This window comes from Manis pentadactyla, chromosome 1 (assembly GCF_030020395.1).
Source record: "Manis pentadactyla isolate mManPen7 chromosome 1, mManPen7.hap1, whole genome shotgun sequence".
NCBI classification, from domain to species: Eukaryota; Metazoa; Chordata; class Mammalia; order Pholidota; family Manidae; genus Manis; species Manis pentadactyla.
The window spans coordinates 17,862,335-17,883,709 of record NC_080019.1 but is presented as its reverse complement, the minus strand read 5'-3'; the positions used below and the strand labels follow the sequence as shown (position 1 = coordinate 17,883,709).

The window sequence follows — 21,375 nt, the reverse complement described above, 5'->3', positions numbered from 1 at the left end:
CTTTCTGATTGTCTTCTCAGCCAGATTTAAGTAGTAGTATTAGTATTTACAGAAACTTCTAAGTCAATTACCTGTATTGACTTAATCTCCATGATAACCCCATGAGATAGGCTTTATTGCCTCTCTTACAGATGAGGGAACAGGTGCTGAAACGTGAAGAAACCTGCTGGATGTCAGGTACTAGTAAGTGATGGGGTGAGGCAGCAGCACCAGGACCCTGTACTTCTAATCATCCCAGCTAGAGGCTTCTTGGTAGCAGAAAATATGTCTACTATAAAACAGTTCATATTGCTTGTTTTTGTTTGAGCTAGCTTAAAGTAATCCAAGCAAATAGTTGGTTTGATTTTTTTCATTCCTTTAATTAAAAACTTACAGGAGACTTAACAGCTTCCTATGGCTTATGACAATGGTCTTCACTAAGATATGACCAAAAATACAAATAATTGCACTTGAGCGTGAAAGGGCTCACTTATGTACCATGCTGCAAACTCCTAGGGTCCCCAGGCAGTAGCTTTCAATCTACTGGTCTGCTCTTGGAGTTTTACCTGGTAGATCTCCAAACGGGCTGCCAGCATTGCTACACTTGCATAATTGTCCCTGGAGGTAGCCATGGAAACCCACAGAAAGCAAACAATAACTGTCACTAGGAAAAGGGTGAGAAATCCTGACCTGAGCTCTTTATTTTTAGACAATATCCAGTAATACTTCATTGTTGAAGCCCAAGTTTTAATCTGTAAATCTTTTATTATACCTCACCAATCACTATCATTGGTCCAGGTCATGTGACCCAGGAATGACAGCAGGTAAATGGGTAAACAGAGTTCAAGAAAACAGTGATCCCTATATTTGCATGGCAGTTAGGTTTCCAGGGTATTTTCACCCATTTTTCTTCCAATAGATCCTTAACCTCAACTGTGAGAGAAGGATGCAACATTATTTCCACTTTACAGATGAGGAAACGGAGGTTCACAGAAGTTAAGTGACACAGCTCAGACATGACATGCATGAATTTCTGTTATAATGCGGGTCTTCTCTCCAGGGCTTTCTCCACTTGCACCGTGGTGTTTCTGATGAGAGCAAGATGCAGTAGAAATTTCTGCATGGTCATGGTTTGGGGAACAAATGGGGCTGGTAGGTAATACTGGGGAAGATACATAAAAATGTACAGGAGAAAGCGTGGCAGCTGCGTGGCCAGGGAAGAATCTAAGTCTCCTCAAATCCATGTCCTTCACAGGCAACCTCTGTTTCAGGGCTGGGGATGGGAGCAGGCGGATGGGACCACACCTGTCCTCAGGGTCACAGCACCAACGTTCAGGTTACCGTCTTGCTGCAGGTGTAGCTCTCATTCTGCCCCCAACGCTGCACACCCAGGGTCACCCCTACAGTCTCATCCGAAGTTTAGAAATCAGCCCTTTTGGTTGACTGAATGGTGTTCACCAAAAACTGCTGTTGCTCTATTTCCTCACATTAAAAAAGACTATAGATTTAGATCTGGAGTTTCAGATTTTGCTAGTTCTTTCTTAATTTTTGAAGTTCCACAGTTCCGTTTTTTTCTGGTTTAAAGTGACTCTGCTCTTGTCATGATTCACTCTTCCTGTCTCTGCGCTGGTGATTTAGTTTGTTACATCTGACAAAGAATATTTGAGAAAAATCTTTCAAAAGAGTAGCGAATCCTATTGATCCTAAAACCCAGTGTGTGAAGAAAGGAAACAACAAATTTTTAATCAAAGTAAGCAATAATGACAGGTTTATTTAAAATTTCCAGTAGAGAAAATCCACTAGTTTTGGAATAAAAGTATTCAATGTATGAGAGTGTAAGTGAATATAAAAGATTAGCAGAAGAAAAACAAAACCAAGCATAGTACAAAGAAATTTTTTTGTAAATTTGAAATGGATTTAAAGGGATGTTTTTTAAATTAAATCTTCCAAATATTTAACAGAGTTACTAGGTTTGGCAAACAATTAATTCATTTGAAAAGTAAAGCCTATTTCAGTACTGTAAACTCCATAAAAACTGCTTATTAAATTCAAGCACTCCGTACAATTGGTATTGAACATAAACATATAGGCAGTCAATTTCAGGATAGCAGGAACTATTCATTTGCTCTCACAGTTTATCAATTAACCAGCTGCATAACTGGTTTTTTTTTGGAGAGGATGGGATAGAAGATGCCAAAAAAATAAGGTAGGATAAAATCCCTAAAAAATTGAAACACAGCAAAGTTCAGACATCTGTTTGTTTCTGTAAAGCAACAAACTGAATTTTTACAGTATATTCTATATTTGCAGTTGTCATTTCCCTCTCCCCCCACCCCTCAAATACTCCTAAATCCACTAGGCTAATCAATTCTTAACTTCCAAATACTCTGTACATATATATTCAGCAAAGAGCATATGCCTAACATTACTCTGACAGCAGGATGGTCAGCAGACGATTTTAGAGAGATTACTATGTATATCATCAAGATTAACCTTTACTTAAAAAATGAACAAAACCATCACTAAACAAATACTTTAAAAATATTATGAAAACCCATGAAAAGAAGACTCAGTATGGGCTCTCAACCTGATAAAAACACACTTCAGAAAGACTATTAATGCTAAATTTCTGCCAAACGATGACCGTAAAGTGCCAAACACAAAATAATCTGTTAGGACTATTTTTCCAATAGATCATTTGTCCCTGGCTTGGCCATCTCTCCTTTAACTGTACACAAAGTCCTGCTAAAAGTAGGCATTTTAGTTGATTTTGCAATAGAACGTTACAATGTAAACTAAACAGGTCTTGATATCAACAGTATGTTACCAAGTTTTATTTCTGAATCCAACAGTTGGTCACAGAGGTCAAGTATTGTCAAGGCTCCTTTAACAGTTCTCGACTGTGGCTGACTCATTCATCCTTCAAGTACATGCAAGGCTCAACAGTTTTCAAGAGGCAGAAGCCTGCGGCCGTTTAAGACACAGATGAAATAGGATTATGAGGTGAACCCATCTGAGTAAGGACTTTATCCAGCCACTGGAGGGGACCATGAAGATGGATCTCAATCCAGCAGGGGGTGCTGGTAACATCCTGGCGGTGGTATTCTGCTCCCCAACCCTAGAAACAACATAATTGGAGGTCATTTAACTTGCTAAACTCAGTGGTTAAACTTACCAAGTAAAAAGCATTCCCATGATCAGACACTCTGATTAAAGGCATGGATACTTTCTGTAAGACAAATGCTTGTGCACACAGACGCACACACAATTTGGCAGGTAATTTCAGGGGATGGGTGTGTCCACAGCTCCCCGAAGTCCATCCATGGGTTACAGATTAACAAGTACTGATCTTGGTGGATGAAAGTTTTAAACTATATTCTAAGGCAATAAATACATTAATAAAGATGTTTTTTAACTTTCATTTTCATTGCCCATTAGGTTACTGAAAGTTTTGTAAAAGATATCATTAAATTCTCATTTTTTCATCAAGAAAACAAGGAAAAAAGCATGTCAGACATTCTGTTTCTTCCCTATTCAGCCACTGTGGTCCTATCAATATAGTGCTTTTGATCTTTCAACCTCTAAGCAAAACTGGCGGTAGCACATAAGTATCCAAACAGCCATTACTGACACCTACCCATTGCCTGGAATCAGTACGTTCCATTATTTGTTTGTGCAAGAAGGTAGCTTGCCAGATATCTTCAGAGTTACTGAATTAGGATACTAAAATTGCATAGAAGAAAATCACTATGCAAAAGAGAAAAGTGATTTTGGTATTGCAAAGATCAAAACCACATAGGTGCAGTAACAACGCATTATGAAGTTCTGACAGACCTTTGTTTTATGAGGATGGATGGGTTCTATTTTTCTCTGCTACCTGCCTACTCTAGGAGTTTCAGGAGAAAGTTGTCACGTATATGAACTATGTATGTATATACATCCATGTATTTGCACATATACCAACATATTCCTGTTTAATTTAAAGCCTTGTTTATATGCATGTTTCCTCCATTAGATAGTAAGTTCTCTGAAGGCCAGGATATTACTTATCTTTGAAAGCAAACATCCAGCACATAGATGACTGGCACATAGCAGAAGCTTTAGAAATACCTATTCAGCTGAACTTAGATTTTTCAGATATGGGAAGTTTACTGTGCAAGTAATTTATAAAATATGTTTTATATTAAAGTCCAAAAGTGATCTTCTTAAAAACAGTACATGGGGGTTATTTATATTAGAAAAATGTTCTATATCATCTCTCTAAGATTCTAAGTATGAGAAGGCAGAGTATACAGTCCTTATGATATATAAAGAACAATGTAGTACAGATAGTGGGCAAATTTTCTGTAGTTAATGTATGATAACAGTGGTCCTTTATCATGTTAACAGGAGTTTTAAATTAAATTTACCCTTAACTCTCCAAATCCAGCTTCCCAGCTATGTCCATTATATCTTGTATAACCCTCCATTCCAGTACTTATCACATTATATTATAATTAAACATATATAGGTCATAAGAATCTTCAAGCTTGAGACTTTAGATGCTTTTTCGTATCTCTGTGTTAATTCTCTGGATTGGTGCTAAAAATATTTGCTGAACGAATGAAATTTAACACATTAGAAATGTGCTGTAAACACTTTATTAGTGTAAAGGTTGTTTCTACTTGAGTAAAGGTAAATGATTTAAAATGGGTAAAAGTAGAATCATTAAAATTGATTAGGCTATCAATATGAAATGAGTTTGAGGGAAAAGCCAGTTGGAGCATTAGAGTCATAAATTCTCCTAGAGTGGACCTTCAATAATAATAGTCTCATCACAGGAATTTAGTATTGATTAACACAATTCCCACTTCTATCCACCCATTGTGATGATGATGAACGTGAGGATCAGAGAAGAATCCGTGCCTACTCACACAGTCACAATGGCTGACAGAGAGAGACCCTGGGTCTCTTGACTCTCAAGAGGTCTGCTGGCAAGTCCCTGTCCTCATTGTAAAATTCATTTTAACCAACATGCTAAAGTCAAAAATTAAGCAATGAATGTACAATAATGGATGAGAAAGATCTTTGTTGAGTCACAGTTACACGACATATAGGTAAACCTCCTTAAAAGGTAAAAAAAAAAAAACAAAAAAAACCCCTTTAATACTAAGAAGGAACCAGACTCATCTACAAAGAATTAATGAGTTGTGCTTCAAGGAAACAAACACTAAGAGAACACATTCAAAATCTGCAAGTATGTCTCAAAAAGGAGGAAAAATATGATACTCAGGGAAAGGTATCTTTGATCTAAATGATGATTAACAACGTAAGATTCCAAAATTACCCTCTGTAATATATACATCACAAAACAGGTTTAACAACAAGTTAGGTGAGCTTCTGAACAGAGGACATAAAAGGCGATTGCCTCACCCTAATATATAATTAGTTTTGTTTCTCAAGGTAACAAAGGATGAAAATTTATCTTTGTGAATTCACAGGCAAGTCAGTCACTAGAGTATCTGACTCATGAAATTTCATTAGATATTTAATTTTTTTACATTTCAATGGCATCTGAAAAATTTTATTTCTCAGAGGCAGAAGAGGAGACAGCAAAGAGATTATTGTGAGCAATGTCTCTAACCTTCTCCCTCCTCAAAACTTACAATCTTAGAGCTACAAAATCTATTTACCTTTGGGCATGGGCCTTATTAACTTGAATTGTAAGAAAATCAAGAGGTTTACTGGAATCACTAAACAAAAACCCAAAAACTGACCAATCAAAAATCAACCCCAGTATGAACTTTCTTTTACAAAAAGATCACCTTATTGTTGAAACAAAAGTAACAAGTATTACCATCATAAAAGTATAAAAACATAAAATGAAAAGGGGGATGTGCTTACTGAATTCATTTCACAGGACAATCTTGCATTTGAAATATATATGTAAAATATATCATGTAACATATTCTAATGGTATTATAATAGCTAAGACAGTGCTATTCAAATAAGAAACAAGCTACTAAAGCCTGCTACTATTGACATTTAACACAAACACTCCTATATTCCAGTGATATTCTCCTAATAATTGACCTCCTTGTTAAAGTTTAAAAATGCCTAGATAATAAGTTGGCTTCTATCGACACACAACAAAAGGACACAGATTTATATACTGGGGAAAAGCATATAGCAAACATACATTAAACCCTACCCAGAGGGATCAGAGCTCACTTACCTTCACAAAGCTCATGCGTATAGTACACATTTTTGTAAGCTCGTACACTGTCTCAAAGCCATGGTTCACAGACTGTGCCAATAACTGAGCAAATTCTTGGTTATTAAAAATTTTCAAGCTGCACCCACTAGGGATCTTGCAAACAGTAGTGGGATGGAATCCGTGATGGTAGTTGCAGTTCCGACTTTGCACAAAGATGCTGCTGTCACTGAGGCACTCAGCATATACCTCCCCTCCAACATAATAAAGATGAACTCCTGCAGGAAGACAAGGCTCAGAATTTAGTCATTACTATTTTTTTTTGTTTTTACAGCTGGAAAGCATCTGTGTAGCTTCAATATGTAAATTTACATGGATTTTAAACTTTGACTAGTTATAAATAGTCTCCAAGTCTTGCATAACTGACAAAAATCTTAATTAAATCTATCAGTTAATCCAATATCTCTATGTCAACATGTATGTCTAAGAGATTTCTAGGAGATAATAGAACAAAGTCTCTTAAAATCAGTAACATGGTAAAATGATTTCATTTTTATAAGTTTAATGCCCTATTTGGCCATTGAATGAAAGCATATTTTTACTTTAAAAATACAGCACAATAAAGCTGGACTTATTTTGGGACCCTACATGTACTCATTATATAAGCTCTCTTGCATTTACTTTGCAGCTAAGCTCTTTGAAAAATTTTAGAGTAGAAGGGAGGATTGAGAGAAGTAAAAAAGCTAGGAAATCACAGGCAAAAGAAGTATTGCTGAGAGCTGTAAGGTGGAAGGTCTAGGGGAAAAATACATACATGAAAATAATTCATACTGTATGGAATCTGATCTCCCTGAACTACCATCTGCTCCAAACTTCTGTGAGATCTAGAGTGACAGAAATATAGGAAATTGATCTTACCCAGCCTTTAAAAAAAGGAAAAGGGGGAAAACCATTCCGACAAAGCCCTACACTATTAGGGGAGATTACTTTATTACAGGTCAACCATCAAAGAGTCACATCCCGTGGGGCTTCAACCATCCACTTGCAGGTAACTCTGCCATGGCTGAGCCAATGCTAAAACTACTGTCTCATCCAAAATATTGCGTGTTGTGTGTATACGGACTAAGACTTCTGTAGAGGGCTAAGACTTCTGTTAACAAATAGCTGCTGGAGAAGCAGCCCATTTTTCTGTTTGATATACAGAAAACAAAATTTGAGAGTTTGTGTGTGTTTTTACTTCTTTTTTTGATTATAAAATGAGTTGTTTTTATTTTAGAAAACTTAGAAAGTTAAGACAAAACATAAAGAAGAAAATACCACTCCCTTAGTGACCTAGAGGAAATAACTGTTAATAGTTTGACACTGTATTCACTTTTGAGTATCATTAAACATTCTTTACAAACACTTACAATATCCACATGACTGTGTGATACAGCAATTTATTTAACTGTTCTTCCACTACTGAGTCATTGTGTTGATACTAATTTTCTGCTTTTATAACAATGCCATGATAAATGTCTCTGGATAACTTCAGGTAGTATCTTTAGCAGAGATTCCTAGAAATTAAATCCCTGGATCAAAGGCTCTTTATTCATTTTGTCAAATGACTTTCCAGAATGCTTGTATCAATTCACATTCTCACCAGCAGAGTATGAGAGTCTTTCTCATTTTGCCCATGCTAACACTGAGTTTGAATTCAAACAAAAATTTCCCTAATTTATAGCTGAAAACAATAGTTTTATTTGCACGTGAGGCTGGATATGTTCTCATGTGTTTATTAGCCATCTGTGTTTTTACGAATCTACTATTCATATGTCTTTATTTATTTATCCCACTGGGGTTCCAGTATTTTTATTATTTTTTTATGAGCTGTGAATATAAGAAAGATATAAATAACTTGTTTTCTATTTGTTTTGCCATTAATCCTTTGTCTTGTAGTTTTGTTTGTAGTTTTTTTTAAACATGCAGAAGTTTGAAATCTTTTAGTCAAAGCTCTTGTGATCTTTTCTGTTGTTTTTTATGCTTAGAAAATTTCTACCTCTGACCAAATACATTTTCTTTTAGCTTTTTAGTAGCTTGCTTTTAAAAAAATTTAATTCATTAATCCATTTGCATATGTGGAATGAGGTCAGGGTTCCTCCCCACAGCCTTACCCAAAAGCTAACTTTGTTACTGAAGGACCATTAGAGTCTCTACTGATGGGTTATGCTTCACTTAACATTAAATTTAAATACGGTATAGTCTGAGTCTAATTCATCCTCTTGTTTTGTCTACACACTGATCTAACTTTTGTTTCAGAATGTTTTTCTAACCCTAACATCAAAAACTTTTTCTTTACACTTCCATTAAAAAAAACAGCTATTTTCACTTGTTTATCCTGCCAGGTAAAATTCAGAATACATTTTCCTACTTTCAAAAAACATCACATTATGATTCTGACATGGACTGTTTAAAACTACAAATTAAATGAGGAAGAACTAATACCCTTAAAATGTTCTTCCAATATTAAGCCTCCTCTGTAAGGAAAATAGACTGCCTATTCATTCAAATTTGCTCTCTTTTTCAGTAAAATTTGGTTTTCTGTATTTGCTGGTTCAGATTATTACCAAGATACTTGTTTTACTGTTGATATTGGGCATGTGATTTTCCCCACCATTATATTTATTAACTAGTTATTGACAGATAAAAGGAAACTGACATAATTTCTAAAAATAGACTCTTCAGATGTTTCTAGATAAACAATCATTATCATTTGAAAAGACACAAGAGCCATAACCCACACTGACAAACATGGGCAAAGGACGAAAAGTACTCTAGCTTCTGGTACAAGTGGAAATTAATAAAAGCTTTCTGGAAAGTAATTTGGCAAAATACATCAAGAGCTTTTGACCTATCATTTCAAGAATCTATCCCAAGAGTATCAATTAATTACTCATATCATCTCCAAATAATGATAATTTTGGCCTATTTCCATTATGTGTAAGTCTACATTTGCATATGCTAGTTGAGCCATCTGCAACAATTTAAAATAAAAGCATTCCCAGAATTCTTATTTTCTTCCTCATTTTTAATAGGAATGATGTAGAGTACAATGGCTTCTTACTATTTTGGGTAATTATCAACTTTAGAACTTAATGAAAAATATGTCCCTACATCCAATAGTTTTGCAATTATGTTCATATACAATTTCAGGGGTTTATAGACTATAGCAAGATACCTGTATGTTATGAACCTAAGTTCTAGCATTTCTAGTTCAGGTTTTTTTATTTTTCTTAATCATATTAAATGTTAAACTTTATCTCAAATGTCTTTTAACCATCTGTTAAATAGTGTACAGTTCTAAATTTCATTGTAGGTTATTTTTTAAACTTCTACTCTGGAAGTAATTTTAAACTTACAGAAATAGAACAAATAGCAAAGAAAGCAGAGGAACAGCCATATAACCATTATCCAGATTCATCTGTTGCAACAATTATTCTACATGCTTTATCATTTGCACCTGCAACCTATCAATTCTTACACACACACTCTCATATACACATGTGTGTGTGTATTCTGACATGGGATTGTTTTAGATAGGTAGATATCTAGGTATCTAAATATTATACATACGTAATTTCTTTCTTAACCATTTCATCAGGGACCTTTACCCCTAAATACTTAAGTGTACATTTCCAAAAATTTAGGAGATTCTCTTACATAGCCACTGCACAGTCAGCAATGACAGTACAATTCACACTGATACTTTTATCCAATCTACCATTCATATTCTAATTTTGCCTGCTGACAATAATGTCCTTCATAATACTTTTTTCCCCTGTCTGGTACAGGATCATGCCCAGCATCAGGTTATTCAAGAGAGCTGTCATATCTCTTTAACCTCTTTTAATTTGGAACATTCTCACACCTTTGTCTTTTGACACTGATATTTTGGAAGAATACAGTTTCTCCTCACCTTTTTAACAGAATGTTCCTCATTTTGAGTTTGCCTGACGTTTCCTAATGATTAGATTCAGATCTGCATTCTCAACTGGAATTCTGCATAGTTGATGTTATTTCCTTTTCAGGGTATCCCATCTGGAAGTATATGACAGCCACCTGTCTCTCACTGGTGATGATAATTTTGACCTCCCAGTCAAGATGTTGTCCAACTTCTCCACTGTGTAATTACTGATTTTTAATTCTCCCTTGTAATAATAGGCAGTCTGTGAAGAGACACTGTAAGACCATGCCAATATCCTGATTCTCATAAATAACTCTCCTTATTCAGTATACACTAATGAATTCTTACCTGACAGCTGCAAAATGATGACTTTTCAATTCTAATACTTGCTCTACACTTGCCAATCAGCCTTCCTCATTCATTTATTTTTGGCCTTGACTTATGAGTTACTATTGTCTTTCAGAGGCTTAAATGCATTATTGTACTTAATTATTTGGGTGCTAAAACTGTCCCAGTGTTGACCAGTGGAAGCCCTTCCAAGATGGCTCCTGTGACCTGCCTCCATTGTTTTCATAAGCATTTCTTTACTTTCTGATGTAACAAAATATTCCAGGATCATCTTGTTCTTAGCTGGCCCAGGCTTGGAGTCAATGCTTTCTCCAAGGAGCCCTGGTTCCTCTTGATGGGAAATGGTGTTAAAGATGATGATCTGAACACCAGACGTGCTTATGGCTATTGGGTGTCTTTGCCTCTTGGCCTTTCCAGCAGACAGATCAGAAACTATATGCATGTATGGGCGCATCTACATATGCACACATACACATGTACATGCCACACATACATGAGAACATAAACATGCACATACCCAAAGATGCACATATTGTTAAAATGATTTCACAAGATACCTCCACAGGGTTTATGTTTGCCCTTCTCCATACCTGTATGTCTCTTATTCCATGGTGAAAACACAGGCTTTTAAGAACATCCACAAATCTGGTCATTTGCTTAATGTTACAATACATCTAAAAGTTTCATGACTGTTTCATTCATACTAAATAATCAAGTCTACTAAAAAGAGTCCAGGATTTGTTTGCTCTGCCCTCCCTGGCCCAGACTGAGGATATATAGTTAAGTCCTATATTCCTAAATTATTTTGGATTAGTTTTTTCCTCCCCCTATCCCCCCTCACAGTGAATTATGGTATCCCTTTGAAATATATTAGGTTTACTTGCTTTAATTTGCTTTAGTTTTAGGTTGTAATTTTTCTAACAGCTATTTTGTTGCATGGTAACATAAGATAGAAGAATAGTGCCCTCAAATAGCAAATCACTATTTCAGCTAATTAACATCAATTATTATGATTTACTAGACCACAAAAATCACTGATAGGAAAGTGAAGAACTTCTTGGTGACACAAATTGGAAAAATATTTACAAGCTGTAGCAAGTGTGTGTTTTCTGGTGTATGCAACAGGAACAACTAAGTCCTGGGGGAACAGGGACACAACAGATAAACATTTGAAAGAGGTCAAAGTGAAAACTCACCTTTTCCGATATGCCGCCTCGTGTTTTCAATAGTGGAATTCCGGTTAACATTGGATAGCAGCCCAAGGCAGAAACGGTTCTTATTATTGGAAGGGTCAGTGAAACCATCCACCAACACACTTGTGGAGGATGCATGGAATGCTTCACCCACTCGATTATTGAGCTCGTAGTAGACAATAGAGCACCAGTGTTTTGGCTCCTCATAAGCAACCGCCTGAACATCTGTAAGAAAGAAAAGCTTGTAAGTCAACCATGGTAAGTGCCTCGGGCTCTCAAAAACTGAAACTGTGTCGTAAAATTGGCTCAGGATCATGGAATGAAGCGATAGAAAAGCAATAGTGGTATCTAAAGCAGGTACTCCTTACTGAGTGTAACATTCTCCTTCAATTGGAAAATAATTTTCTCCAATTACTATCAGATAACCAAAACACCGGCTCAGCGAGCATACCAACTTGCACAACACTCACAATATGCTAGTTGCTCTGCAATATGCCAAAATGGAAATTACCCCCACCACAGACCCTGGCTCACCATCCAAAGAAATGCAACAAGTGGCAAGTGAAAACACAAATGGGAAGAGAACAATAGAGGATAGGAAATACGCCAAAGGTGCTGGCACAGAAAAGAATGCCTTTCCACAAAGCCTGAGTATGCCTACGCTTTGAAATTTCAAAGCAATGAAAATCAGTTTCTAATTATTGATAAGAAGTTACTTTGCTTCACATTAAGTTGCCAATAACTATCACAGTCACAGCTTTGCTCCAGTCCTCAAACTCAGGAAGAAATCTTGCCAGCTGGCCATTTTTACAGAATGAATCATATCTCTCTCATCCAGATTTCATGCTAACTTCCTTATATTTGCTTTAAGTCATGCAGAGCAGGTGTGTTTTGTCTCTCCATTCCCAGAATGGGCCAACAATGGAAATTACCCAACTTTACTGACAGGATGCAGCTTGTTAAGTCAAATCTCTTAAGACTAACAAATCTCTAAACAGAACATGCTTCTCAACATTTGCAACTAAAAGTTTCTGAAGATAAGTTCCTTCAGTAGTAAAACCTCTTGCACCACTGCTTTAGAGATTCCAGGAATACAAACCATATATACCCAGTATACCAATATATAATGATCTGAGGTTTATGAAGTCTTGAGTGTACAATTGTGAAAAAAAAAAAGCAAGCAAGCTCACAATAGAAGCATGAACTGTAACTGTTAGGGGAGAAGTACTTCTCTGGTCTTCACATTAACTTCCACAAATATTAACATGAACTTTACTTTAGAATTCAGTAAAGAAAATAAGGAAAATTATCATTAAAAAAATCCACACATACATTAGCTTAAGGAAGTGAACCAAAAATACACTCTCTCTCCTGTTCGCTAAGCAACTATCATGTCAATTTGCTCTATTTCAGGGACCAAGATTATAGTGGGTTACAAGTGCCACATGTTAAAGAAGCCTGCAACATCATTAATAGAAGGCTTTTATCAGCTATCAGGATTGTTCAAAATACTATACATCTAGGTCAGAGGTTGACATTTCTTTTCCAGGAAGGTCTTGAGAGCCATACAGTTTCTATTGCAACTGATCAGCTGTATCCTAGTAGTGCCGGAGCAGCCACAGATAATAGGTAATGAATGAACACAGCTGTGTTCTAATAAAGCTTTATTTATCAAAACAGGAAGGAGGCTGAACTGGCCTGTGGGCTATAGTTTGCTGATTCCTTCTCCAGAAAAGGCACCAAAGTTAAAACAAGGCTCACATTCCCTTCTCATGAAAACATTAACTATAACTTATCCTACTGATGAACATTTTTTAAGCTCTTTAAAGGAAAAAATTGTAAAGCAATTTAAAGGTCTAGTTCCTGAAATCAGGCATCTCAGACTCAACCTCCACAGCCACAGGGCCTACATGCTCCTAAACTGTACAGCTGTGGTGTGCATTGTCTCTCCTGCTGTCCTGTTCTTCACATGTAAATCCTAAGGATGAGTGAGACAGGAGTTACTTTCCCCAACCAGAATCTTTACTTATTGGCTTATAATTATATGCTTGGGAGGATGTTCAAGAGATTAGCAGGAACCATAAAATATAGAGCCAATAAAAAAGACAAAATTTTTTAGATTAGAAGATGCATATTCCAATTTCTTACATTGCACATCTAAGAAAGATTCTTTGAGTTAATTATCAAATTTTAAGAACTTAGAAACACAAGCAATTCTGACAAAGTCTGAGTGATCTCCAATTTTAATAAAAAGGTACTAAGAATGAAATAAGACATACCTAGCAATCAAATTGCATTTTCATTCCAATCTGCATAAAATTTACACAAATTAAATGATCCATGCCTTGTGTTTAGTGCATCAGTGAAGCACTTTGCTCTACGAGAGGTTATCTGGGGACAGTTTTACTTAACAATGTGGTCATGACTTCTTACAGATGTGCACGGATTCTCCCAACACTTATTTACCTAAGGTCTCTGCTTGCTCAAGCCTACTCAACTTGCCACTGCAGACCTGAGGGAATGAAGGCATCCTCCCCTCAGTCACTGCCTGGCATAATGCAGAGCTGGAAACAGACCGCCCACTACCAGAGAGGGCAAGAAATGTTGGGTCCTGCTTTTAAGTTCTTCTGGTGAAAATAGGAACATGTGTCTCCATTCCTGTTTGTAACATGGTTAGACACAAATAAATACAGCAAGGAATAAACAAATACCATTAGTTTGTTCTACTTGCAGCTATATTTAGGTGAGGACTAGAAAGTAGATGGGGTTTATGAATATCCTAACTACAGAAGAACCTTCTGGAAAGCCTTGTCATCTAAAGTTCTAATTTTGGAAATCTCCAGTGAAAGCTTACTTCAGTATTGCTGTGCTCATTGTTTCTCAATACACCTTTGTCCTTCACTTAAAAATATTCTTTTATTGCCAACACCGTGAGTATTTAAGCTCTAAACAGACGAGTGCACAATCATATGCAGGCCTTCATTAGTTAAATCAGTGTATTTGTTCTTCATGTAAGACTTATTTATAATCCAAAGAATTTTTTCTATCAAGCTTCTCTTACTGTGCTCCATCTTCCTCAAATAGCTGTCTTCTTAAAGACTGATAAAAATCTGTGAATGTAACATTTGGACAGCTAAACTTTAGACTCTAAAAAAGGAGTAAGAAAAAATTCCTTTTACCTCCTCTGTTGAGTTCTGAGGACAGTGAAGGAGCCAGCATATTTGTGTCCATTGGCTGAGAGCCATCCTGGGTCATGGGGTCTTCAGGGGGCAGGTAGGCAGGTGGGGGCGTGTCAGCTACGAAGTTAAAAAAAAAAAATTATTTATCTTTAATAAACACACACACACACACCTAAAACATATATCCTCTTCTGTGCTGAAGTTCTTAAGAGATTAAGTTGCCATTTCAACATCCCCAGCAGAAGACTAGATGCTGCTGACCCAGGACTTGATGTATACCTTTTTGAACATACTGCCATCTCATAATCTCACATGATTTTAGTGAAAATTCAGTGGGAGAAAAGGCACTATATGCCAGTTCCAGAAGTTTGTCAGCCGATCCAGGATCATGCCATTATAAAGTAGTCAGAAGCAGTGTTTAAACATGCTTCCATATAATCCACTTGAGAGGATTTCTGCACTTCGTAGTTTTAATGGTGGATGGAAAACCCCTTGAAAGCTATGTAAGACTCCTTAAAAAAAAAGAGCTTCAGGGTCTCTTGCATTAAACCTATGGGCTCAGGAATTTACCAACTGAGTTTCTTTACAGCCAACTTACTGACCTAACTGTTAATTTCCTATGACTTCAAGCAGTCTGTTAAGACTTTCTCCCCAGCCACTTAAATAACCACTGGTTTTAAAATCCCCAGTAGCAGAATAATAGGAAATAAATCAGTTTATCACAGCTATCTTCTATTTCAGAATTTACATATATGTTTCTTCTGGAAAGCTCATAGTCAGCTGGCAATAAGAGGCTCAAAGAGTAAGATTTTTAAAACAACGAACACTAACACAAGTCTTGTGTTTTCTTAAATAAAATAAAGGGTCTGTGTTTCCTATGAAAAATTCTTTGTGATCAAAAAACACATTTCTCACTGGTTCTTGTGAGCCTGTCCAGAACATCCCATGAAGCAGGGCACAGGTTTCCCCTTAGGGAACCACGAATAACTTGGGTAAGAACTCCAGACCCTCAGGGCCCAGGAACGCAAAGAGCTAGTCCTGCTCCTTTAGAGTTCCTCAGCCATTTCCAAGCTGACTCTCCAGCTGCATCCCAACCCTGTAAGTTCCACTGTCCAGCTGCTAACAAGCAAGGACTCAGAGCACAAAGACAGGGCTATGGGGACTTCATCTGGATGCCTTTCCACCCTTTCTCCACCTTCCTTTAATTTAACTTCTCTGCAGCTGTAACACTGACTGCTTTACTTCCAGCCAGGAATGAAGACAAAGAGCCTCCTCTGAAACCAGATCCAGTATTTCCTACAAATGAGCTGGTGAACATTTCATCAGCAACCTGTGGCATGAGCACCACTGCGGGGGACCACTAGGTCCTCACCTGCCCTCCTGTCCCCACCCCCTGCAACTTCCTTCTGCAAACTCCCTTTACTTGGCCTGTGCCTTAGTCCCTGACAGCCGGGGGCAAAGTGTAAATTCAAGCAAATAATCTTTGATTTTTTTCCACTCTTGGGCCCACCCTGAGTTTGCTGTGGCTTAAGAGCCTTTTGAAACTATTTCCTCCCCATTAACTTGTTTATCAACCCCTTGAGTCTGGGAAGGAGTGTGGTGGATAGGAAATCACCAGATGATACTGGTTTGATTTTTTTTAATTAGTCTATTTCCTACCCTCATCCTAAACAGTTTTGGATTGAAAATCAAACAAAACAATGCAAAACAGAATAAAAGGAAGCAATGAATATGCAAATCAGAGATAGCAGTATCAAGTATGGCCCACTTTTCAACTTTTCAGGACACACTAGCACTGTTGTCAAATTCAAATTTACTTAAAAACATTTCAAGTGGCCCAATAAACATGCCAGCTCCCTCATTTTCCCTCCTAGAAATGTTAACAGATGTAAAGCTATCTCTGTTTAGAGTATCCTCCTTGAGATCTACTGGAAAGAACTTTGGCACTGGAGATGCTTGCTTTTTACCCTACAACTTGAAAAATATAATGTCCTAATTAATCATTTATTTCAATAAACAGTACACCCTCAGTTAAGTCTAAAAAAGGAGGATAATTGGTTTTTGTCTTTGCTAAGTTCAACAAGCAGATGGTTTCCAGGACTTGTGTTGCAATTCCTTTGTTGTTAAAGTATATGTTCCTTGGGATTACATCACCGCTTAAATGAATTTAATTAAGTAAGGGGGTGTGAGCCCTCAGGAAATATCTTTTCTGCGGTTGCACTTACAACAGGGCTTTTTCCACGTTTGAAATGATGTTGATCAAGGCTGTGTGTCTCCTAACAGCAAATGTGTGCAACACACTATTTTTTTCTTTCTTTTATTAAGAGCAAAGACTGTAAAAGTTACGCTGAAGATGTAGCTCTCGTATCAAAAATAAAACTTATTCAAGCATCTGCCCTTGACAAACAGGCCAGGACACTTACTCCCTCGTCTAGGTCTCCCTTCACCCGAGCTGGATCCTGGACACCAGAGCGCAGCGCCGTGTCCCTGAGTGGAGCAGCTCTCTCCAGCGCAGGTGGCCGCTGCTCCTGTGACATCGCCATCTGATATGACCACGGAACATCACTTGACCTACCTGGCATCTGGAAAGGGCTCCCCGGGTCCGAGCTGGTGGGAGAATGAGGGTAGGCACTACTGCTGCCTCCAGGAGAGTTAGGGTAGCTGCTGCCAGGAGAATGGGGGAACGCGTGGCTGCTGGGCTGCTGGAAAGAATCTGGGAAAGTGGCATTGAGTGGCATGTGAGGCTCATTTTGTCCTAGGTTACGGAACTGGGCTAAGAGGCTGTGTTGAGGATTATATTCACTGTGTCTTGGAACCAGCACTGGAGGAAGAACTGGAAAAAGGAAAGAAAGAAGAGAAAAATGAGATGAGTGGAAATCTGTAATAATGTCACGATAAAGTGGAAAACATCACCTGTTAGTAACAAAGTCTCTGAACCCTACCCGGCTGCCAGCTTAGAAACACCATTCAAATGCAAAGCCATGTTTCACTCAGGAACAAACGCGTAACAGAAACAGTCTCTTTAGCATCACTGATGACTCAGCCCCGGGCTTCCAGCATTGACAAACTGCCCAAGGAAAAGTTTTCAAAACACATTCTTTTATGTTACAGGTATAAGTTACCCCTATTCTTGATTTTTTCATTCACTAAAAACAAAAGCATGACTAAGAACATGTATCGCCATTGACAATTCTACTTTCACAGCCCTAGCTGATAAGATTTTGCATTTAAGAGTTAATAATACTTACTGAATGACATGAATTATTCATCACAAATGTTTTAAATGGACATATTAAGTCACTTTAAAACAGAAGCATAGTAAATTACATTGAGAGGACAAATACAGTGAGCAGCACAAAAGACAAATGCCAATGAAGATAACTGGACAAAAGATGACGTTTTGTGGGACAGACTTTATGTTGTGTCCTAGTAGTCGATCTTCATGTATTCACCCACTTCTCAGTAATCCTTATCGCTACCTGATAGACAAAGGAAAAAACAGCTCACGCAATCCACATTTTGCTAATTGAACACTCAAGATGTAAAGGTCAAAACTTACACACCAGTAGAGAAGGACAGAAAACAACTGAGGTCATTCCTAAATGCTCTATATGCTAGGAACCTAAGGAGTTAATAATTAGCATGGTCCTCAACCTTCAGAAAGTTCCAGAGGCAAAGCTACTAAAAATACAATGGCAATGAAAGGGGAGAGCTAAGGGAGCCTAAACCCGGGTTAGATCCTAAACTTCCCGTCAAGGTCACCAGATGGCTCCTCCCCAATATAATAAAAGCCCTGGGAAACCGTACTGCTCTTGTGGCCTTGGTCAGAAAGAGAAAAACAACCGATTTAGTAAACTGCTTGCGAGGAGGGAGGAAGAGATTTAGAATCTGTTAGGGTTGCTGGGAGTGAGGACTCAGAATATATTCCCCTAAAGAAACAGTATTTAGTCGCATTAGGAATTAAGTATTTTTGAGGGCTTTCCAGGGAATCTATCCATAACTCATACCATTTCTACAGGAAAATGTCTTCTTAACACCTGGATTACCACTTAGCCATAAACTGCTACCTGTTTTTAAGTAAAAATAGATTTTTGAAGGCATTACAATACCTCATATGCTATATCTTAAATTTCTATGTAATCCTATAGTAATAGATTTGACATCCCTCAGAAAGAAATCTTTTTACTATAATAAATGTATTTGCTCTTTCACACAGTGATGGAATCTGACCAACTCATTGAAAGCATAATTCCTCCTCCTTTCAACAGTCATCTGAAATGTAAACTACTTTGTTGCATTGAAGAAGAAAAATTCTCCAGTCATAAAGGCTCCCCCAAAGCCAACAGAAATCTATATTCCAAAATAAATACATGCCCTGAAATAATAACAGTACTTATGTAATAAAGTTACCTATGCAATGGAACAATATCTTCTTTTAGTGGCTGTAGCTTGAGTTACCGTTTTCCAGTTTGCCTTTATGATCATCTAGGTAAAGCCTCAATTATGATTTGCACCTGAAAAGGGGACAAATATTGGCCTCTAAACTATTTCCTCCATACGTAGCACCAAACAGCAACCTGAATCAATCCTCCATAGGACACCCCCTCCCCCGTACCCCTACCCACACCACTTAGTGGAGCCCCCATTTCAGCAACTCCTGTTGCCTAATGGTTCTAGAACTTGGACTTTACTTCCTCCCACTGCCTGCAGATGATAGCAGCAGAAGGCAATGTACCTCTCCAGCTGGAGAGGACAACTGGCATTTATGTTCCTACAGTAATTCTGTTACGTGGTGTACAGCTCAGGTTCTAAGGCACAGTGCTGTCTTTAGTGTACATCACAGGTGATTAAATCAGCCTTTGTAGACGACCTGGGAAAGTGAGCCACCAACTACAGCCAGGCGGTACCATATAGATGAACTTGACAAAAAAAACAAACAAAACCAAAAAACCCTTTATTTCTGTCCCCTCTATCAAGATATGATTTTGCCACTGCTGATATAGGTAAATACCTTTTAATAAACTTAAAAAATGTACTGCAATATGTATAGTAAAATGCACAGATCTTCAAATAGATGGAATAATATTTACTCCTGTGTCTGCTTCTTTGGTACATTATGTCTGTAAGATTTATCCAGTGTTGTATGTAGCACCTTATTATACACGTATATTACAACTGATTCCCTTAGTCCCCCCATCTAACCTCCTCAAAGGATAATCAATTTCATTTTGTTCTGGTTTATCCTGTGTTTCGGTCTTAGAAAAAAATAAGCAGGTAAATGTGTGCTTTCTTATTTCATCTTTATGACTAAAAAGAAAGGCAGCCTACTGTAGAGATCTTCCTCATTTTTTTCCCACCCTTTACAGCTAATAGCACCATGGTTTATTCAACCAATCTCCCACGTCTGGGCATTTAGGTAGTTTACAATATTTTACAATTACATGCAATACCTGAACAAATGACCTTGCACACAGTATTGCTAAAGGCATATCTTCAGGGTAAATTCCTAGAAGTGGAAATACCAGATTCAAAGGGTAAATGAAGAGGTAATTTTCTTATTGTCAAGTGCCCCTCCAAAGAGGTTGTATCATTTTGCATTGTCACTAGTAAAATACGAGTGACTTTTTCCCCACAGCCTCTAGAACAGACTATTTTGTAATGCTTTTGATTTTTCAACAATCTGATGGATGAGACAAGAATTGGCATTTTGGTGCTATTTTAACTTTTATTTCTCTTAGTAAAAGTTGGTTATCTTTTCATGTATATCAAAGGACATTTTTATATCTTTTTTTGTGACTGGTCTGCCTTTTACCCACTTTTCGTTGTTTCATTTTTCATTAAAATTGTTGAGATATTAACCCATGATATTTCATATGTTACAAATAGTTGGATTTTAAGTCAGAGAGCCTTCTCCTTTGCCCAGATTGTAAAGAGGAATTCATCTATGCTTTCTTCTAATGCATATAAAGTTTCATATTTTTAGATCTCTGATGCATTTGGAGTTATTTTATTTATAGTATAAGGAATAGATCTAATTTTATCATTTTCCAAATAGTCAGCCAGTTGCCCCAACACCATTTTTTAAAAAGTCCATCTTTGTCCCTGTGATTGGAGATACCACCCTGGGTCTACTTTTAGATATTCCATTCCATTCTATTCTAATCTGTGGCCCAGAACCACTCTGTTTTAATTAGACAGGCTTTATAGCATGTTCCACTAGCTGACGGGGCTAGTCCTCCACAGTTCTCAATTTTTCAGTGTTTTGCTTGCATGCTTAATCTTCCCGTATGAACTTCAATTATCACCTTGGCCACCTCCTTGAAAAAAAAATATCACTGGTACTTTCATTGGGATCACATTGTACTTATAAAATTAATTTAGAGTGTTCTGACGTTGAAATGTCCCACTTGAAACGTAGGAAGTTCAAGTCTGCTTTAGCTATTTTTACATCTTTCAGGAGTGTTCCATAGTTAATCTATATATTGGTTTGCCAGGCCTGTTGTAAGAAACTACCACAAACAGGGTGGCTTAAATGACAGA

At 37.3% G+C, this 21,375-nt stretch overlaps 1 protein-coding gene across 4 annotated transcripts in view; it reads right to left on the bottom strand.

Moving 5' to 3' along the window:
• Positions 1 to 1,717: 1,717 nt before the first annotated feature.
• The window catches only part of SMAD1 (SMAD family member 1), a 71,882-nt gene continuing 52,224 nt past the window's right edge, over positions 1,718 to 21,375 (bottom strand). For all 4 annotated transcript variants that reach the window (XM_036888933.2, XM_057492023.1, XM_057492194.1 and 1 more), the window contains 5 exons: positions 17,411 to 17,668; positions 14,836 to 14,952; positions 11,660 to 11,881; positions 6,194 to 6,450; positions 1,718 to 3,097 (listed from right to left, as the gene is read on the bottom strand). In XM_036888933.2, coding sequence (XP_036744828.2) covers positions 2,954 to 3,097; positions 6,194 to 6,450; positions 11,660 to 11,881; positions 14,836 to 14,952; positions 17,411 to 17,668 — 998 coding nt within the window. In that variant the 3' untranslated portion in view covers positions 1,718 to 2,953. The remainder of the gene's footprint in view (positions 3,098 to 6,193; positions 6,451 to 11,659; positions 11,882 to 14,835; positions 14,953 to 17,410; positions 17,669 to 21,375) is intronic.